Source organism: Trichoplax adhaerens, genomic scaffold (assembly GCF_000150275.1).
Source record: "Trichoplax adhaerens TRIADscaffold_5 genomic scaffold, whole genome shotgun sequence".
NCBI classification, from domain to species: domain Eukaryota; kingdom Metazoa; phylum Placozoa; class Uniplacotomia; order Trichoplacea; family Trichoplacidae; genus Trichoplax; species Trichoplax adhaerens.
The window spans coordinates 3,877,890-3,900,532 of NW_002060947.1; the positions used below are offsets into that span (position 1 = coordinate 3,877,890).

At 34.4% G+C, this 22,643-nt stretch overlaps 3 protein-coding genes across 3 annotated transcripts; 1 reads left to right on the forward strand and 2 right to left on the reverse strand.

The window, feature by feature from the left end:
- Window positions 1-2,523: 2,523 nt before the first annotated feature.
- On the reverse strand, window positions 2,524-3,988 carry TRIADDRAFT_25361 (uncharacterized protein; the record flags this gene model as incomplete). The annotated part of the gene is made up of 6 exons (XM_002112865.1): window positions 2,524-2,610; window positions 2,726-2,902; window positions 2,978-3,097; window positions 3,195-3,450; window positions 3,551-3,705; window positions 3,797-3,988. 6 exons carry the CDS (start codon window positions 3,986-3,988, stop codon window positions 2,524-2,526), a joined length of 987 nt encoding a protein of 328 aa, XP_002112901.1.
- A 6,736-nt stretch (window positions 3,989-10,724) lies between these two features.
- Window positions 10,725-14,500, forward strand: TRIADDRAFT_56506 (uncharacterized protein; the record flags this gene model as incomplete). Its single annotated transcript, XM_002112427.1, has 10 exons — window positions 10,725-10,978; window positions 11,897-11,954; window positions 12,157-12,269; window positions 12,368-13,112; window positions 13,412-13,453; window positions 13,521-13,589; window positions 13,677-13,731; window positions 13,804-13,882; window positions 14,196-14,382; window positions 14,474-14,500. 10 exons carry the CDS (start codon window positions 10,725-10,727, stop codon window positions 14,498-14,500), a joined length of 1,629 nt encoding a protein of 542 aa, XP_002112463.1.
- Window positions 14,501-15,165: 665 nt separating this feature from the next.
- Window positions 15,166-16,637, reverse strand: TRIADDRAFT_36024 (uncharacterized protein; the record flags this gene model as incomplete). Its single annotated transcript, XM_002112866.1, has 4 exons — window positions 15,166-15,657; window positions 15,831-15,954; window positions 16,283-16,324; window positions 16,611-16,637. The coding sequence occupies 4 exons, from the start codon at window positions 16,635-16,637 to the stop codon at window positions 15,509-15,511; spliced, it is 342 nt and encodes a 113-aa protein (XP_002112902.1). The 3' UTR covers window positions 15,166-15,508.
- Between the last annotated feature and the right edge of the window lie 6,006 nt (window positions 16,638-22,643).

Genomic DNA, 22,643 nt, shown 5'->3' on the forward strand with positions numbered 1-22,643 from the left:
TACTGAGATTGGATTATTTCATACTGGTGCAAGGGTAGTCCTAACAAGCAATACAGAAGACCTCACAGACTCCATACTATGCTCTATCCACCATACAATAATTAGTGGTCATCCAAGGTATACACAATTATTGTAATCAAACGCCATTCCTTAGTTTTGGCTTTGTGAGTTTTTAGTTTCTATGGTAACCAAAGCCTTAAAAAAAATAATATACATTACCCTCAGCTCAAACGATGCAGTAATAACTAGTTTTTCATGTCTTGATTCCATTATTATCTATTATGATCTTTGTTTCTTACTTTTGATATTTGACTCAATATATGCATGTATTTAGCAGTCCATACTTTAGATAACAATGGCTACTATTCTCCCTCTTTTCATGTAAAATGAATAAATGAACAGTAACTTGCAATAGGACGTATACTCAGGAATCAATACGATATAAGACAAATAATGTAAAGGAATAAATAATTACCAATACAAATTATTGTGATTGAATTTTAGGTTTAATTTATGTTATGTTCATGTAATAGAATTCACTACAGTTAATAATTTACTACATTTTGTTAACAAACTTTGGGCTTCAGTTTGTTTAATAGATGAAGTTTTATTTATATTATATTATCTGTGGTAGCACGGATTAGCCTAATGATTCAGTACGGATGTTGCAGAGCCCAAGACTTTATTGATAACCCTAAAATTAACGTGTAACAATTAAATTAGCATACCTGCTAGAAAAATCCAATTATACCGTGAATATATCCAGATAATTTTGATGTATACTTTTATTTTTGTGTTTAAACAACATATTTAAAGGAGGAAGCCCCGAAGACCTTGGCCATTATTTCTGGCGATCTTTATACTAATTTACATATAACAATTTTTTGACGTACTCAATAGTATGCAGTTGAATAGTCGCTAACGTTGTATGGTACGGAGCTACTAGGTCTTACACGATGATAATAGCAGTATTAAAATCTTTATTTCAATAGTGCAATACCAATAAGAATGATTTCAGATTCAAATTGCAGCTACTGTGCACATATATTAATTACGTTCTATGCCTACAGTAATTAATCATAAAACTTTTACTAATCGAGTATTATATCATGGATGAACATGCAAGTACAGTAGAGTACAATAAATCAATTTAATAGTACCTATACCATAGGCAGCAAAATCTTCCTAATTCACGGCTACTGTTACAAATAGTGTAAAATTTATTTAATAGCCTAATGCTGTTACGGTCTTATTCTTAGCAGCATTCAGATACGTTTAGGCAAGAAATTTTAGTCATGCTGTTTTGAAATAGAAACAGACAACTGAATAGTGACCATTGGTTGATATACGCGTATTGCAGTAATCGCCTAAATAGAAAAATTGCTAAATAATGGTTTGGCAGCTATTGCAAACGACGTTATCTAATGACCTACTTTTCTTAACGTTTATTGAAAAACCTTAATATAGTGAAAACCTAGTAAAGTTGAACGGAATGACAACAATCATATGTAGTACATCTCTAAGACGAATATTTTATTGTGTATATATATGCTAGAAAGTGTAATACAAACGTTGATAAATAGGTATGCGATATGCATACACGCAGTGATAGACACGAAAGACTTGCTCATTAGTGACAAAGCAGAGTTGTGTTATAATTATGGCTAAAAATTGACACCTTAATGTATATAATATTGTACAATCTTAACATGGTTTAGAATAAATCAGTAACGGTACTATAGTAACAGCTAGTATTTGAGAATTTTACGAAAGCAATTTTTACTACAGTATATGTGAAATGATGAACAGCTCTAACAAAGTAAGCTAAGTATCATAACGATACATATTTTGGATTTAATACAACTATGTACATATCATCTTTCCCAAGAGATCAAGTTTATATATTAGTTATTCACGAATTATATATATTATCATAAAAGCGGTCGACAAATTAGTAGAATAGTATTGCATTATATTATGAGCTATGTCAACGATATGTGAGAAATCATAATTAATTTATAATTCAATGCAATTACTATCTAATCCGTCACTGATCTCAGAAAGATAGCATACATCGTCACAGATTCATATTTAAGCTAGTCCTCGGAGATTTATCCTATACGTAGTTCTGACTATCGCTTTGACCACGATAATCCAACATTCTTCATTAATGGATCAAATAAGATTCTGGTTAATAATTAAGTATGCAAATAAGGGAGTTTAAAAGTAATAAAGCACCGAAGTTATTTATGACAGATCGTAGTTAAAGCAAACACAACAATAGCAACTTCTTATATAAAAACGGTAAAAATTTTTACATTATCCAAAAAAGTTTTTATAGTAGATTCAACAAAATCTTGTTAATGGAATTTCAACCAGTATTAGTAAAAATGTCGCATCGTAGGAAATCTTGCTATCATTTTAATTCGATTTGGTATTAAAGAACTATAAGACAACAAAGATTATCAAAAACAGTTACTCTTTAGTATTTGTTTTCTTATTACTGACTATGTAATTGTAAAATTAAGCGCGCTGATCACCTTTATATAAATCTAGATTTAGTAATTCTTCAATCGAAGCTCTTTCGTTAGGATCACGTTGCAGGCATTTCTAAAACATGCACATGCAGTTCGATCAGGGTATATTGCATTATTAACCATGACACTTACAAGTACGTGATAGAACTGATTGTAAGAGTACAAAGGGAAAGATATGTTTTGCTTACTTTTATAACATCAACCCATACTGTATTAGCCACATCAGGAAAGTCTATATTGTAATGTGGATCGATAATTTTACATAGTTTTTCCACATTGTCCATTATAGACTGAAACGGAGTTCTACCATACACCATATAGTATAAAATACAACCAAGTGACCAGACGTCTGCTTTTCTACCAATCTGTGCAATATAGAAACAGTAGCGTTAGTCTAAGGATAATAAAATTTCGAAGTTTGCTTGCGAAGTAAACCATACCTTAGCTGAGGGTTTGCCTTTGTACCGAAAACCTTTTTGCCGAGTATCAACAATAGCTTCAGGTGCCATGTAGTTAAATGACCCAACAGTCATTTCTCTTTTTATGCTCGTTTCATCTTCCTATATAAAAATGATATGATTTTATAATTCATCTCAGCTAACTGCAAAAATATATAACTTAAAGATATTTTAATCAATGAAAATTTAAAATTATTACCTGAATAGCATCTGCTATATTGAAATCAATGAGCTTCAGTTTGCCTTCGACAATAATAAAGTTTGCTGGTTTCAGATCGCAATGTATGATGCCTTTTTTATGAATGAGATCAACAGCAAGAAGCATTTGCTTCCAAAAACTGATCCGATGCCAGTCAGCCATTTTTCTAGGATCTTCTTTTTTTAAGAATACGGCTAGATCGGTTGATCCATGTTCCATGACAACGATAAGTTCATCGCGTAGGTCTTGTACTTCCCTATTGAATAGATACGACTAGTACTTAATAAATGATGATCTATAAGGAAATCCATAGATTACAAAGTATAACGTGGCTTATTTTAAAGTAGTATTCATACCAATCGTAAAGTTGTACTATTGTCTCACATCCTCTTAGATTTTCTAGCAGCGTAATTTCTTTAAAATACGAAGTCCTAATCAGTTCATCAGCTCCAGTAAGATCTACTACTTTGATGGCACAAATTTTTCCGGAAGGAGTAATGGCTGAATATACCTAGTTATACATTTATATATTTTTGTTGGTTTATTAATACAATTACAGAAGGTGTGATCCTATACAATTCTAAAAGACAACTTATACTAACCTTGCTCGTTCCTCCTCTACCAATAGCTTTTATTACCATATAATCCTTATCATTCACTGTAATCGTGGTTAGATGGCGATTCAAATGAGAACTCGACTTCTTCCTATGATCTGTATTGTGACCAGCTTCTTTTGAAATCTGTGCAGCAGTTGAAGCCTTAGGATGATCGGTAAAATTATTGTGTTGATCCATCCTAGCGCTACCACCAGAATTACTTTGTTTGGTTATTTTTGGATCCAAGGCGGGAGGATTACCACATTTATCATTTAATAGCCGACGAGCATTAACATTGGGGGCAGATACAGATTTTGTAAGTGAACGAACGTTAATATCATTATTTAGGTCAGGAGCTTGCTCTTCATAAGCGTGTTCCTTAATATCTTCTAGGTCATTATTATTATTTATTTTCAACAATTTTTTCATTTGATGGACAGCATGATTATTATTATTATTGTTTTGAGAAGTGATCTTATCATTCGATAATATTTGACTAGAAGAATGTAGTGGCATATTTTCGAGTGTATCTGCATTATTCATGTCATCGATGTTGCAACTATTATCTACAGAAGGTCTTTTAAAACCAAGAACAGCGGAAAGCTTCGGTAAGTCCCTAACTGTACCGCGTGTTTCGGAAGGGGTATTTGCAAATAACTTAGTACTGCTCAGATTTGCTTCACCAAGTGTTGCAGTATCTTGGCCTCTACGATTACTCGCAACTGGAGTACCAAAAAGTGCAGTTGAAGTTAATCGAACCTTCGAAGGATTATTTAATTTGACTGCACTATTGTTGATAGGAACGTTTACTTGATTGCTTGAGAATAGACGTTGAGAATTTGATAAAAAAACGGAACCAGTCTTACTATTACCAGAACTATCCGAGGGATTTCCATCACTCCCGTCCATTTCAATATTTGTGGCTGCAGCTTGCTTAGACAAATCACCACTAGAAGCTGTAGGAATCGTTCTGAAAGTGATCAAAGTAGGAAAATATGATAATCGATCGCGTTTGGTATATTGTAAGCATTAAATTATACAGGCGGCTAACCGCTGTCTTTAATTAAATATGTTGTAACTTTTGATTTATATTATTTCATCCTTACTTCTGTAATTTGTCGTTTTTTTCCACAGTTTCTGAATCCTTCAAAAGAACCTTTTTTCCATCGATAAAGTTTGAGTAAGCTGCTAATAGTAACGTTTTATCTAGTACCCTGTCTTTGGCTCTTTGAAGAATTTTTTTACATTTTTCTTTATTTCCTGGATTGATACAGAATATTAATCAAGATTTGTTCAAACTATCGTAAACTAGCAAAAATGGGTTTAGGAAATGTACTTTGTACCACTTTCCAGCTTAATACAGCGAATTAGTACACGATTTAGAAATTACGTGTATCAGTTACTCTGACGATAAGTAAGCGTTATTATGAGATAAGAAAACGAATACTTCACAATGTACAGTAGTTATCTCACTCTAACCTTGATGTAACTGAAATTGAGCGAAAGCAATATGAACTGCAGCGAACGTCGTTAAGTGATCTCTGGCAAATTTGTATGTATTTTCAGCTTCTTTTGGGAAACGAAGTCTGCAGAGATAAAGAGAAAGACAATATCCAATTTATTTAATATCATCTGAAAATCCATATAGTGAAGTAATGCATAAAAGTAAGAATTATTAATATCTTCTAATCTAAGTTATCGATAAATTATGGTTGTACACGTATATACTATAATGCATGCATACATCTATCGTATAACTTTACTTAGAATGTAGACTAAGTTGCATACCAATATGAAACAGATGCTTGGCAAAAGATATAGGGCAAGATTTTAACACGCAACAGTCTCAAAGACTTAATAATTTCATTTGTACACTGTAAAACGGATTCATTCCAATTACGGTCACTCGAATAACCTAGGGACGGGTAGTATTACTGACTACTATACTCGCACTTAACACAGCATGCAATCTGTAGTAATAGTGCCTATTACAATATTTTCTTGTAAAAAATAAGCACTAAATTATACTTGATTGTAAAATAATAGCTAACGATGTGCTGCATCGTACGGTACAATATCGTCTCAAGACCATCTTTCTAAAAACTGGCGTAGCTTGTTGTTGAGGTGTACTGCCTAGTTCAATGTCGCCTCAACATCCTCTTTCTAAAAGCTCAGTCTGCCACTGGTAGCCTACGGTTGAAATTGTCGTACTGCTGGTTGTGGCAACGATTTGATTTTTGCGAATAGTACTGTATGGCATAGCAGCTATTGAAGCTATTACTTATCATCATAAAATATAAATATGGTACAGTACTGTATATTCAATCAATAGCAGTGGATCTTTCAAAGAAGATCAATGCGCTGTCACAAATATCGCAAAATGACTGCCAATAATAAAGTATAAAAGTAGTCAGCAAGATACACGACTGGTCACTGTTTATCGCGTACCTCTATAAAACGAATGCAAATAGTATTGGTCCGTATTACTTACTCTTCATATTTGGCCTTACGAATCAACAACTTGGCAAAATTTTCATCATTTCTGTATTGGAAGGGATCTAAATTTTCGCAAGCAAGTTCATATAACTGATAGGTCTTTTCATCATGATTTTCCTTGCCATCAGCACATACTTCACGTTCAATAACCTCCAACCAGCTTCGAGGATCGCCACCGGATCCTTTCACTTGATGGATAATGTGTGTTTGCGTATTTAATTGACCAATTGTACTCGTCATTATTAATGATGCAGAAGATAGCCCAGCAGCTCAACACCGCCGATCAATCGTTCATTGATTTTAATTTGTAGTGATTCTACGGTATGTCGTCGAATGGCTGTCTGCAAACAGTCATAAAACACTTTACCAATTGGAACTGTTAATTTAAAAGTACTAGCGAAAATGAATGTAATCTACAATGATAATCCAGAAAGCAAACTAGGTAAGCTTTTAGCTAGGCAATACTGTAGTTGAAAATTTGTTCAATGACGATGATGACTCGTTTAAGGTTGAATGAGAAAATTAATTCTTAAATATCATTGCCATTGGCGGCAGTCATGTTCAATGGTGGTTATCCACAGTAATAAATCATCCAGTACAGTCTAGGTACTTTTACAATTTGAAAGGTACTCTCTGATACAATGATACTCTTACGCTAGTCTATAGGATATCTGATGTACTTTTCTCAGGATTGCCAAGAATTATTGCTGCTTCAAGTTGATTTTTAGTCAAGATATTTTGCAAGAGATGGGCTATTGGGCTGCTCGTGTATCGTTAATTTTCAAGTCTAACCGTCTAATATACTGCCGAATGGTCCCACAATACGTAACTTAGGCAGGACATCGCTGGTTGGCGACACTACGCTGGATACTGGTTGTGTACAGTACGCTATTAGTATGCAATACTAGGCAAGTAGTATGGCTCCACTGGCTTAGACTTTGAGTAGAAATTTGAGATTGCGCTTTCAAGTCAGTAAAGTTGAGAGTGATTTTTCTCAGTTACTTTACTTTCAAATTAGTGAAATGCCATGTCCAGGACATTGTTGTTTGCATACTAAAGTTAATGAAAACTGCCTAGGAAATGCTAATTAAACGCGTTGATGCTACAGAGTTTTAAAAGAAATGACAGCCGAATGGTCATTTTCATTGGGTGCCTACTTTCGCTGTCAATCCATTTTCATACTCGCTACTGTTGGTGTATCAAGTGAACGCGTTGCTCAATTTTCATTGACTGTACGCTACACTGTCTGTACAGTGTAGCGAATTTTTTGAAAATCCCGCTTGAACTTTTCAACTTGCAACAGTCGTTACTGGGCATGTGCAGTACCACCAAAGATTGATTCTGACCCATTTACAATACAGTACATTATGAGTACAGTACGGTACTGTAGGCGATCGCTGATTTACAGTACCATACCGTACTGGGAGATCGCTCGATTTACGCTACTGTACTGTACACTGTACAGTACAGTACAGTACAGTATTGCAAGGTCGTGTGGCAAAAGCTTTGACTGCAAATTACAGTACAGCTTCTTTGTACAGTACTATCATTTGGATACGCCATGACAGTACATAGTACTGTACAGTACAGTACTGTACAGTACAAACCAAACTCGCTACAGTACTGTACTGTACAGTACAGTACGTACAGTACATACTTTCAGGGGGTGACAATTGGGTTTGTAAATGTACTGTACAGTACAGTACAGTACTGTATAGTAGTGTACACTGTACTGTAGTGTACAGTACTGTACTTTGAGAACCTGTACTGTAATTTGAAGTTAGCATACTGTACCGTATTCAAAGTTTTTACACACGATCGTACAGTACTGTACTGTAGGGTGCTAAAAATAAATACTGTACAGTACAGTACAGTATAATAAAATAAGAACACATCAAGTTCAAGTTGTGTCTGAGACTGCTACAGTTGAAAATTAATTTCATACATTCTCTCTTCCCATCAGGGACTCATTATTTCCTACTAGGGAATACCATTTCTCTCTCTCGTTTTTAAGCACAGAAAAAGGAACAAAAATTTGTTGCTGAGTAGTCCCTAGTTCTATTCAATGTCGATTTCTTAGTAGAGTAATGTGATATCACAATTTTTTCAAGTTCATGTATTATTGATGACTTCCAGTACTTTACGCACCAGAGATGCAGTTCATCAAAGCGTTTTTATTGACAGAAAGCTACAAGAGTACTGTACTGTACAGTAGTCTGCACATCAACTGTACTGTACTGTCTGTCGTTTTCACTTTCAAAATTTCGCGACAGTACTGTGTTGTACCGCTTGTACGAAAGAGTCAAAAGACAAGTATAACTATAAATAATAATAATAATAAACAATTTTGTTGTGATGATTGTCGTAATGCACTATACAAGTGTACATTGTACGGTACAGTACAGTACACTCAGCGCAGTACAGTACAGTGTACTGTAGCAACAACAGTGATACTGTACCGTACAGTACTGTAAAAGCCTGCAATCTAACTGCCTGTATCCAGTATCGCCAATACGACTGTGATAAAGGCCTTTTTCGGAAGGCGACTTGGAAATTTATATCCATTCACACAAGATTAACGTAAGTCGACTTTTTTGAATTAAAATACGATATATTGGAGTTTTTAGAGAGTTCACCATATTTCCAAATCATCCATGTCACAAGATCATACTCTTTTTTTCTGTATACTACAGAATACTAGTATGACTATCGTAATTGAGTCATGGTCTTGCCTTTTCAGTTTCACTTGGTTGTCAGTGTTGTAGTTTATTAAAAATGTCAACGTCTTTTGTTTTGAAAGCTTTCGTCTCTAATAGACACGACTTACTGTGTCATAAAATCACTTTAGAGTAAAGGGCATCCAGCTAGCAATCATCGTCCTACGATATTAATGTACGATATACTGTCGTTGCTAATAATTAGAATTGTCGTATAAATCTAAAGTGATCATTTTACCATACTGTCCTGTACTTCACGGTTAATAAAGATACTATCATTACAGAAATACTTGTACGTAGGATTGTTGTTGGTTGTCCAAATTTATAGTACAATAGTTGATAATGTTCGTACTAACAACAACTTAGAACTACTGTAGTCGAGAAATAATGAACGAATAATGATAATTAATTAATCTATTGCTATGATCCACAAAATTCGCAATATACAGCTTTTGTTTAACGTACAGTACACACTACTTTCCATTTGAATGTCCCCAAGTCATCGTCACCATCGATACAGACAACACTTTCGAATTAGTCTACTGTACTAGTACGCACATTCACTTCCTCGATCTCATTCGGTTACATAACGTCAATCGATAAACAATTTTCATTTTATTCTACTGTACGGTAATTATAAATTATTATTGTTGTTGTTACATACAGTATTCTGTTCATTACATTGGTGCACTAGCTTCACAAGGCTGAACCATATTCCATTTTCTTGATTGCACCATCACGTCAGTTGAGGGTAAATAAATATTATTATGACTGTAAATAATTTACTGTACTGTACTGTACGTGTGCGGCTGTTGATACTGTGCTGTACTGTACAGGACTTACTGTATATACAGTATGATGTACTGTAGTTATTGGCACAGTACGGTACTGTATTCACTGTACAGTATACAGTATCACGGATATCATGCCTGTAGGGTGTTTGTTGTGAACGATATCAATCAATATTATACTGTACAGTACTTTACTGTAAACGCTTTTATATGCAGTTTATGCGATGGTGCAATGCAGCGATATACTGTATTATTGTTGATTTGTTATAACTGCCTGCGTTAATTTCTGTATTCAGCTTTGAGATATAGTCTGTATCATTTTTATAAATAGTAGAAGATAGTTTATTACATGACAGCATTGGCTGTCACAAATTGCTATGCTAATACGGTATTTTGATGGAGAAATGACGTCATTATTTGGCGATATGTTAACGAGTAGACTTCAAGCTTGCCTGACGATACTGATACCTACACACTTCATCAGTAAGTAACATCAAGTCATGGACAACTAGAAGAAGGCCTTTCCTTCCACTGTAGTTGTCCATACATTTAGTAAATCATCAAGCGCTTCAACTACAAGTTCATTTTAAACGTAATGTGGATACGTAGTAGTGAATTGGATTGAATTAGGAGATAGGCAAGTAAACATGGTTAAATTGGTGCACCATTTAAGAAATACTCGACTACGTTTATGGATGATGGATAGTGGTTGATTACTAAAGTGCTCAGATAAGCACTGAAGTGAAAAAAAATGAGCAGTGTACAATCCATAGTATTGTGTCATAATAAAAGTGTTATATTCTGCAGTGGCACAACATCACAACGCGCCAATAAGTTACTGACTGATACAGTGCAAAATTAGTAGTAACTATATATTTATTTACTCTTGCAGAATAAACTCAATAATAATTTTATAACGCCTTGGTCATCATGTTGTCGTCAACGGAAGGCGATCAAAGAATGCCATTTTATTACCAGTCACCTCATCAACATCTTCAACCGCCTGCAATGCGTCATCCCGGTTATACTGAAATAATACGGTTCCAATCTTACGATGATCATGGTATTCGCGCCGGCCGACATACAACAAATCATGGTAATTTGCAAATTCGTCAAGATCATGGTTATCCGAATTATCCATCAGAGCAAGCACAATATTTTAATAATGCTCCACGTTTTATAAGGTAAAGGGAAAAAATAAAGTATCGATGTTCGAGCCGAACTAAGATTTATTACATGGAATGTTATACAGTAGCATATTTCAGTCACATTAATAATGTTACAACCAATTTTGCACTTGATTCACTATCATTGAGACATTGATAAAGAATTTTAGCTGAAATACGCCAGTTTATTACGAGGAGCTTAGTGCCGTTTTCTTAAAGTATCTCAGAATGTAGTAACAAATCAGATCGAGATTTTACGTTCTACGGAACAAGTGAAGCTTTGAATGAAGAAATATTTTAGTAGAATATCAATTAATTTCTAATAAATATGAAACTAAAATAGCGAAATAGTGTGATGGTGTTATACATACATAACACAGTATATCGTAAAGCGCCAAATACTTTGCTAGCTTGTCCTTACGTAAGGTCAACTGCTTACTGTATGCGTCAGTACCAAAATTCCTTTTCCAAGAGATTACTATTTAAAATTTGTTAAACATTGTCTACTGCTCACGGCTAGTACAAGAAGCAATTACAAAAGAGCTATAAACCGAGTTAATTTCATATGTTGTATTGTTTCATCATATAGACATATACTATATTCCTTTTCCAGTGGGTAATGACACATTCTCTAAATTATCTTTCAATTACCAATGTATTTGATTATTTCGAATCTCTAACGCATAATCATACTATTAATTAAATAAGATTTAACAGTCAAAGCAATCCCTCGTTTAGAAATAATGGAAATATGAGACGCAGACATCCTACTGATGGCCATCGTGAAAGAGGACCGAGGCAAGTCTGATTTTTTTGGCGCATAACTGTGATATGTATGGAATTAACAATTTTAGTCAGTCATCTTGCAATATACCTGTGATTGAGATGAAGCAAAAGCATAGCAAAAAACTGAATTTCAACTTAAATATATTATAGAAAGCAAAGTGCAGATAAGAGAAGTAATCAAAAATACAAGGATCAATATCTCAAAGTGGTTTGTACGATTTAATTTTTATATGGCAAATTGGTTTACTGCGATCATATAACATGTACATAGAAATCAAGTACAGTACATTATTCGAGGATATTTTATTAGTCAATTACTATACAACTTTTTAGCTTGTGTCATGTTTGTGACTTGTAAGACTAATTACTCACTTCATGAACTTATTACATTCTGATATTGTAACTTGTAGAATCGCATGCAATCGAGCACAGGAAAAGATGGTATTCAATCAAATCACCAACTGAAAAAAAATACAAACGAACAACAAAGGACCACATCGCCAGATAGTGGAATTGTTGAGAGGTAATTTTGTTAGACCTGCGTATTTTCGATTATAATTACAAGCCTAAGTAACTGTAACAGTTTTAAAGAATATGTGTGGATTTTTCTTGTATTTTTAGATGCAGTCCAACATATGATCAAACCAGCTCCAAATCAGAGCAATGTGATAGTAGTACTAACGCAGAACGCCTATTTATTAATGATGCGACTTCACAAGCTGTAACGATGAAGGCAGTCTCTTTGGGGGATCGTGATAAAATTGTCAGCCATACTGATGTGGAATGCATAAATTCTGATCAGTTTTACGATGGTAATCATAAAGATAATGATAAAGTACCTGTTGAAACTATACATAAAAGTTCAAATATCAACTATAAAATGCACGTAACCCCATCGAATGCAGACGATTTACTGGATGCCGTTTCTGTTCAACTGAAAGATGCAGAACACACATTTAATGATAAAAATGTAGCACCTCAGATAATGTGTGGGTGTGAATCATTGGAGGACGTTAAAAATCACGCCGCATCTAGGGTATATCTTGCTGATGCTGACAAGATAGTTACTAATAAAGATCAAAATATAGAACACGTTGGTGTCAGTACAGAGCGTGATTGTGACAAATCTGAAAAGGAAAATATGAACTTAGATAACAACAAACAGGACCTAAACGAATGCATCCAAGACTCAGTTAAGAAAATTAAGAAGAATATTAACAAGAAAATTCGAAATCCAGAAACACATCAGCTTTATTGTAACTGGTGCTTCTGGTACGATTGCCCCTCAAGAGGCAATGTTAAGCCTGTCAAACAAGATTCCACATCTTATCAAGATTCGTTAAACATTATAAATGTTATTACTACGGTAAAAATTTTATTTGCATGATAATCATCTTTTATGCTAGAGTTTCCTTTCGGTAGTCATCTCTAGTCCATACAGTGCTATGCATTGCAATCTAATACCATTTAATCAAATATAATCTTCAGGTTGAAAACTTTTGGGGTACCATACATCATTTGAAACCTCCAAGTATACTCTCAGAACGATCGAACTATCACTTTTTTAAAGTCTGTAAATTTTTTATTTCGCTGCTTGACTTACACGAGTATTGCTATTTTTGCGATGCAGCTTTTATTCAATAAGATTTTCGTATATTTATACAGAAAGGTATAAAGCCAATGTGGGAAGATAAAGCTAATCAGGATGTGAGTTTACCTTCGTAATATTTGTATTTGAAGATATATCTCAATGTTGCTCTTCCTGCTATTTTAGGGAGGAAAATGGGTAATGACTATTGGACAATCACATCCGGACCTAGTAAACAATCTATGGAATGAATTGGTACTTATTAATAAGCTTTAAACAGTCCAATTGCAAATGTATAAATTAATTATTGGAATGTTAAACTTTGATTGCCAAATTTAATAGTTAATGGCCCTTGTTGGTGGACACTTTGAATACAATGATGAAATTTGTGGTGCGGGTACGTTTTATGTACTCATTATTTAGTATCGCATTCTTCTTTATAATAATACTTTTGTTTCCATTAACGCAGTACTTTCTCGACGAAGAGAAGATAAGATTGCTTTATGGACTAAACGAAGCGGTGCCGATACAATTAATCTTTTGATAGGGTAAAATTTTTAAGGAACTATTTAGTATTGATTACAGATTAATATTAAATGAACTATCACGAGTTTTGTTATTACAGTGACCAGGGTTAACAGTTTTCTTTAATTAATTTTATAGTATATTTTACACTTAACTAGCACAGTTTAGCTCAAATTAGACGTAGTTAGTTGAAGTTGACTATAAGTGCATCATTAGGCACACACGGCATTATCGAATTTTAATCGCTAAGCTTACAGAGAGAATTCGTTATTAGTTCAACTACAAAATAGGGCATGTGAATTTTATTGAAAGAATTTACGATATTTTTTAATATAGGAAGCAGTTCGTTAAAACTTTAGCTTACGCAACGGGACTTGAGAAGATGATGGAATCGTTTTTGTGCGAGTTGTCAGGTGGATTTTTACGTGATATTAGAATAGATTATCTAATTCACAAAGACTCAGTAAAAACTGGAACCTCCTATATGAATCGACAGCATGCCACTAAACTTAGTATTATCGAGGTTTGTTAAAATTTACCTTTTATGAAAAGTAACTTTAGTCAACGATTTAGATGATGCATTTACTAAATTTTGCATTATCATTGATTTTTAGGGCATGAGCAAAGATTTGCGAAATTAACCCGACTTAATAACGATATTCTATTTATTTACATGAAATGTGTGCAACAAAATTGTAATTCTGTGTTAATGAGAGACCCACATCAACTTATAATTGTGGCGTACATAATCTCAAAATATACTAAATGTAAACTACTCGATTACCGACCCTAGAGATTGGTTAAATTAGAGTTGCAGTAAATGACTGACAACCACAAATTATTGTTATATAACGTCGATATCAATGTACCTATTATTTCGACCTTTTTAAATAATAAAAAGTTATCGTTCTTCACCATCAATTTTACTATGCTATCGAAGCTCAATTCTGCGGTCTGACGTGTTTTAATAGATTGATATCAAATCTGCACCTATACCCCTTTAAAGCCTGAAATGTAATGGACGCTACCTATTAGATCTGTAAGACGATCATTACAAGACAGCAAAGGACAATTAATAATGATTACAGAGTGCTTTCAACTACGACAGATTTTTCGTCCTAGGTCCTTCAATTTAATTTGCATAGTTAATGGAAGTATTCGAATCACTCTTAAAAATCAGTTAAAAAATTATTTACTACATTAAGCGCGATTGTACAAATGCATGTAAAAGCAACAAATTGCCATTAGGCAGTTGGGTATAGATAGGTAAATGCATTTTGCATTGTGCACATATAAACAGAATCACGTTTAAAATATTTTTATTGAATCAATTTTATCCAATCATTAAGTATAACAGTGCATTACAGGTTATTATGATTGGTATCCACCCTACTACATTACGCGTATGTTTAGTTATTAGATGATGTAATTCACTACTAAGAAGTATGTTAAAATCTAATTGGTTCATAACGTACGTGAATCTTTAAAATTGTATTTTAAAACACGAAAGAATGTAACAAAATAATTGAGTAGTATTTACTGAAGCACTAAACGATATTACAGGTTGGTCGTATAGAGTCGAAAGGTAATTTTAGTAAATATCTGAAGTTATAAATACTGTACATGTCTGAGAGTAAGCAAACTATCGCCTAAATAGCTAGTCCAAAAACACTGACAATACAATACATGCTTTTATTTTCCCATCTAACGGTACAACTGCCATCAGTCGAATTATCCCAGAAGCAAGAACTCGCTGTGTGAAGACCAGCACCATTCTTCTGCATAATGGCACATGTAACTATAAATTAGAAAAATTATCACCGTTAACGTGTTAAACATTATCTGGATTGATTATAAAAAAGCAAGAAAAGAAATTTATTATAGACCACTATTAAATAGTTCAAATAAGTTTAAGTTGGTAGACTAGAGGATCCTGACAACATGATTGTAATTGCAAAGCGTAATATTTACCAATATATTTGAAAGGCTTTCCTAGCCTAGTCAATTGATTTAAGCATTGTTCAACAATAGTGGAGGTCCACTGGTTTATTTTACTGTGTTGATAAGCATTTCCACCCAAAGTATTTTCGACACTCTGAAAGCATTTCCACGAATGATTGTCAAGTTGTTATATCATAGACTTACGTGTAGAATACGAAATCTTTTTACAGTACGCTTGTATGTTAGTACCGTACTGTAAAGAGGAATTCTTTAACTCATCTCTGAACAAATTATCTATATTGTCTTCTTAAGAAATGATGCATAGTCATTTACGATACATTCAGGCTGTCTTTACTGACAGTCAGTTATAGCTAGTCAATATAGATTGGAAGTTTCCCTATAGACGGTACCGTATTTCGACACTTTATTACACGAATTTATACTAGCAAATAACACTCCAACAGTATGACCGTTCATCTTACCTCCTTGATGATATTACTAACTTCATCCACGACGAAAGACGTCTACGTTAAGATTTGAAAAAATTAGAAATAGTCAAGATCGATCAATTACGGTTGAAAAAATAGAAAAAAGTAAGTTTTGATTCAATGATCGTGAACTACTCCCGACAGGAGGTAAATTCAAATTCAAATGCAGTACAGTGTTCTACTTGTAATGTGAAGTAGGACTGTCCACCACAGGACGCTTTGACAACAGTTTGTAAAACTTTCGTAATATTAAGAATAATTCTAAATATCACCAATCAACAATCGTAGTTCAAAGTAACAACAGTCAATTTACTGAAAGTACCTCTTCAGCAGATTGAAAATCATCCATGATTATATGTGAGTAGATACTTTTAAAAAAATTATTCTTGAGGATTTCAACAGCGAATTTTGTCAATTTTTGAATTGCAACCTAAAGAGCTTGATGTACATACAGTAGCGTAATATAACAGGTATGACCAGCGATGGTGAAGGGCATCTATAGTACAGTGTACAGTACTGTACTTTTGATGGTTACAGTGGGGGGAGGGAACTGTGCACCGTACTGAACATACTGTACAGTGCACACTATGACATTTGACTTTGGCGTAGGGTATGACTCTGTACTGGTGGACCTTCTCTAACTACACAGTGTAATGTACTGTGATAATTTACTGTACCGTCCATCAGCGGTAATAGAGGCTATACTGCAGCATATTAGCTCGTAGATGAATGATACAGTAAAATAGTGCGATAGTATATTGTACTGTAGACTACAGTACTCTGCTAGCAGCTATCGCCCCTCGCAACAACGCAACAAAACAAATACTGTATTAAGGTAAACACTGTTGTCGGGCGGAGTGCGCATGGTGTGATGCGAAACCAGCAAACTGTAGCCAGTCTGTACCTTAAATGATGTCACCCCTTCACGATGGTTTGTACTGTAGACATCGACTGTGTACTGTAATAGAACATACTGTACTGTACTCTACTATACTGTAGACTTAACTTACTGTATGTTTCTGAATCATTGGAAAGTCTGTCTGACCAACTGAAAGAAAGAATGCTACCCAGGGTGACATCATTTGCGGTAGAGACTGTACAGTGTACAGTACACTCGGGAGTACAGTACACTGCAGTCAGGCAGACTTGGGACTGGTCAGTCATCCCTTACTCAGACAGACGGATTTTGGACCAAATGTGACTGTAATATCACGATGGCTTGTACTGTAAACATCGACTATGTACTGTACTGTAATAGAACATACAGTACAGTACAGTACTGTACTGTACTATACTGTAGACTTAACTTACTGTACTGTACAGTACAGTATGTTTCTGAATCATTGGAAAGTCTGTCTGACCAACTGAAAGAAAGAAAGAATGCTACCCGGGGTGACATCATTTGAGGTAGAGACCTGTACAGTGTACAGTACACTGCAGTCATGGACTACTACAGGCAGACTTGGACTGGTCAGTCATCACTCACTCAGACAGACGGATTTTTGGACTGTCTTACCTACTGTAGACTTAACTTACTGTATGTTTCTGAATCATTGGAAAGTCTGTCTGATCAACTGAAAGAAAGAATGCTACCCGGGGTGACATCATTTGCGGTAGAGACTGTACAGTGTACAGTACACTCGGGAGTACAGTACACTGCAGTCAGGCAGACTTGGGACTGGTCAGTCATCCCTTACTCAGACAGACGGATTTTGGACCAAATGTGACTGTAATATCACGATGGCTTGTACTGTAGACATCGACTATGTACTGTACTACTGTACAGTATACTGTACTGTAGACTTAACTTACTGTACTGTACAGTACAGTATGTTTCTGAATCATTGGAAAGTCTGTCTGACCAACTGAAAGAAAGAAAGAATGCTACCCGGGGTGACATCATTTGAGGTAGAGACCTGTACAGTGTACAGTACACTGCAGTCATGGACTACTACAGGCAGACTTGGACTGGTCAGTCATCACTCACTCAGACAGACGGATTTTTGGACTGTCTTACCAACTGAAAGAAAGGATGCTGCCAGGGGTGACATCATTTGAGGTAGAGACTGTACAGTGTACAGTGTACAGTACAGTACAGTACTGTACTACAGGCAGACTTGGGACTGGTCCGTCATCACTCACTCAGACAGACGGATTTTTGGACCAAATGTGACCGTAATATCGAAAAAGTATTAGTTAGTATGGATCTTTCGTGTCTGAATCACTGGCATTAATTTAAATAACATCGACGATCTTATAGAAATATTTTTCTTTTAACATTGAATGTGATATGACTTAATTTAAAAAAATCTGTCAATTTAAAATCGATCGTCTCCATACTAAAGCACTGTCACAATCAGGTGTTTGGCGCAATGTTTTAACGAGATGAGGCCAAGAGTGTCTGTCCGTCCAAGAGTGATCAGTCCAGCCCAGGTCTTCTTCTTCAGGTAGTGCATGCCTACCAGTCAGAGGCTACTCCACAAAAAAGTGAGTGTAAAAATGAAAAACTAGAGTCCCTTGTCGATACTGAAACGGAAAGCTACAGCACAGTATACGTAAATATCCTTGCAGAGATGATTAGCACAGCCGAACCTTTCTCAGGTCTATTCCAGACCAATGCAATGGACAGTAAAGCCGTAGAGCAGCACCCTTAGCAAAATCATGGAAGTCATTTTCCATTACCTCTATGGCAAAAAAACAATACCACCATTTCGTTCTCCGTGCTTAAGCTATTATTCAGTCCGAAGTTTAGTAAGTCTATTAGAATCCAGCAGTCGTTCCGCACCAATTGCTAGTAGTGATACATCATTTTCCTTGTCAGTCAGGCATAGTCTCATACAGTTCATCGATAAACAGCTATTACACTCAGTTACAATCAGTGCCTTCCAAACCAGTAGCAGGACCCGTTGAATATCCTGCTCGTCTGATGTTCTACAGTATATCCAGGATTGAGCCCAGCTGCAAGCCGGTATAACCGGTACCGGTACTGCAGCTGAGAATACACAATCGCTATGCAGTTGCTTGATACCCGACCATCTCATTTTATGGATCCTAATTTTATAATACGTTTTTTATCAATTACACCTAATATTAATACAGTAGATATAGTTTTAAAAATAGCTTCAATCCCCAATAGAGATATTAAATGTAGTTTCAAGATTGTAATTAATAAAGCGAGCATTTGCATACAAAATAAATATTCCAATCATATTCAAAATTTATTCCCTCAACTGACGTCATTTCAATATCAACCCGATCAATTACTCCAGCTTAATGTTGGGAAAGATGGCGAAATCCACATTAAACTCAAAGTTAATAAACTTTATCAAATTTCAAGTAATGACCAAATTTTACTAGATCCTATTCCAGATCGCTACGATGATCAAGAGCCCTTGATCAGTGGTTTATTTTGCAAGAACTGTATGAACAATATCATACCTGATGATAGGTGATGTTATAAAAAGAAGAAGCCTAAAAAATGTTACCAGTGCACTATGTTGAGTAGTTTATAACTAGTCTATGTTACATTTCACTCGTCATATGCCGTAATGCACTTTCAATCATACAAGAAATATTAGCCTTAAGTAAGCTACTGTAGAGTCGAAGTTAACTGATTTTAAATGTCAAATTCTTTGGAGCTTTTTTACTTAGCATACTGTACGCGTATCGCTATACCAACGAGAGAACGGCTAATTCTGATTAGTCTTGCACATTATACACGTCCAGTATCTGCTGCATACACTGTGAAATTGTCTACTTGCTGATTTATAATGATAGTCTCGGAATGTTTGCGATTCGTAGGCCCATCGCTAAAATCTTACCTCTACCATCAGAAAATTGGAGCGAGATGACAGCAATGTGGTATTGCCATCCCAGTGATACTTCAACTCCAGCCAAATTGGTGACCAATAACCGCAACACTTGTTTAAAAAACGAAACCAGCATTTATTTAAGTGAATGCAATATAGCTCCTACTGCCGTTAAGCATCTGAATGATGAAAGCAAAGTTGTACGTAAATCTAGAAATGTAACTGCATGTAACAAACCAAAAACAGTAGTAGAAATAACAGTGGCGAATTATTGCATTATAATAGTATTTGCGCAACCATTAGCTTTTGAACAAAAGTTTTGTATATTTGTGTATACGCGTAGATACACAGACGTACATGTATTGGCTGACCTGATCTAATATGCTGTACATATAACATGTGTAGATAGAGCAGAAATGATTAGAGTACATGACAGTTTATGAAACAGACAATCACGACATTAAATCATAAAATCAACTGTTATTGCAAATGATCAAGTCCATGATTTTAATGGGCAATGACTCAATGCTTAGATGTTACAATTGATTAGATTACATCTCTACTAGTCATAGATGTTAAGTATATTCTCTAGCACCAGATTACAATATAACTGCTACCTAAAATAGGACAAGAATAACGATTGTCTACAGTCATTGCATTATAAATCCAAGATTAACTTTATTATCTTTTATATAAAGCTACCTTTAATAGAAGTCCTTCAATTTTTAGCTCTCTTGTAGCAGATGCTTGACAATGATTGGTTGGCAAGGAATTACCCGATTATTCGGTATATACTGTATATCAACTGTAAATCATATTAAGTGTTGTTACTATTATTGCAAGTAAATTAGTGAGGGTTTAACCATCTTGAAAAGTGTCATATCCATAATAATGGTTTCATAAAAATGTTTAGATTTGTATGTTCTAATTGCAGATGAAACATTTCTGAAATTATCCAAGGACATTTTAGTAGTAGAAAGGTGAGGAGAGTAGTAAGATACGTCGAATACTTTCGGATTTTTATCGTCAAATAGTTTTTACTTAGTCCATGCACTCAAATATACAATGCGTTAAAATAGGATAATTTGATGATGTTCCTAATATTATAGCTTTCTATTTACTAATACTCGCATTTACCTCTGTAAATTTCAGAGCTAGCCATTTTCTATGGTATAAGCAAGTATTTCCATGGTTTAGTATTCACCTGCTTTTATAATACGACTAAGTTACAACCAAACAATTCGACAGCATCACACACCTTGTTGTAGTCTTTCTCAATTTTTACTACTATACATAATGTTTCTCACTTATGTATTTATAATTGTAACATTGTAACAATGTTTCACATGTATTAGAAAGATTATACAAGTACGGGATGGTAATATCCGGCTTAATATTTTTTCTAATAACCCGTCCTAAATTAGGAGAGTACAAACTTATTTCGCTACGTTGTTATACAAGCTTTGCAAAGAAAATAACCACTTTCGATTTATCATAAACAAATGTAATGGATGTTCTGATACTAAGTTAATGGTAAGACTAAAGTTCTTGACAACTTTTTGCGTGCAGTAGTTCAATATGTGTATTTATTGTTATGGAGAATTAATTTTAATGCTTTGCAATAATTTATACTTGCAATATGAGGCAATTCGCTATTGTTTTTATTTAATATAGATTTGGCTTTTTAATACGGATCTTCAAATAGCCACTAATTGCAGAAATCAATTACATAACAATTTTTCTGAAACACGCCTCGATCATAATGGTAGTTGACATTTGAATATTAGATGGATTTATTAGCATCTGCAATTTGGCATGTGTCCTTTCAATCTCATCATTTTCAATGCATTTATTACAGCAGATTTATTTCTCTTTCCTGTAATAAAACTTTTATACATCGATTTATATGCAGCAAGTCAACCTAGGTAATTTAGACCTTGTTGAAGTTAATTATTAGTACATGTATTATCAAACTGATGTCTATTAATCTCATTTTCTGTGCACGTATATACAGGTATGTACAACTAAACTTTATTAACTGAAAAATTTGTAGTTCTAGAAATCTTTTCCACCAATGGTACAAAGACCCTACTGTATATACACTAGAGGCTTCCAATCATGCTTATTCCACTCTGTTACTCGCTCTTGCATTTAATAATATGATGTGGCCAACATCTATGCGGTATTTTAATACTTTTAAAGTAAGGAAAGTTTCTTTGCTAAGTTTTCGGTATAACTTGTTATTCGATTTTACACAAACGTTAACTTTTAATCATAAATATTGAACTATTTTATATCATACGTCCTTGGTTTAGGTATCGCATCTAAGTCTATGAGTACCAATACTGAAATCAAGATCCATTTACTTGAATGCTTGTCTGATGTTGATGCAATCTTTACTTTAATTATATTTATTTTTCACTGTAGAGTAATTAAAAAATTCGCAATGAATAGTCTACTATAAGGCTTCACGTATGAAACCTGCTTAAAGACTTTCAATAAGTGAGTTTAATTAATGTGTGATATCTAAAATAACAACCAATATC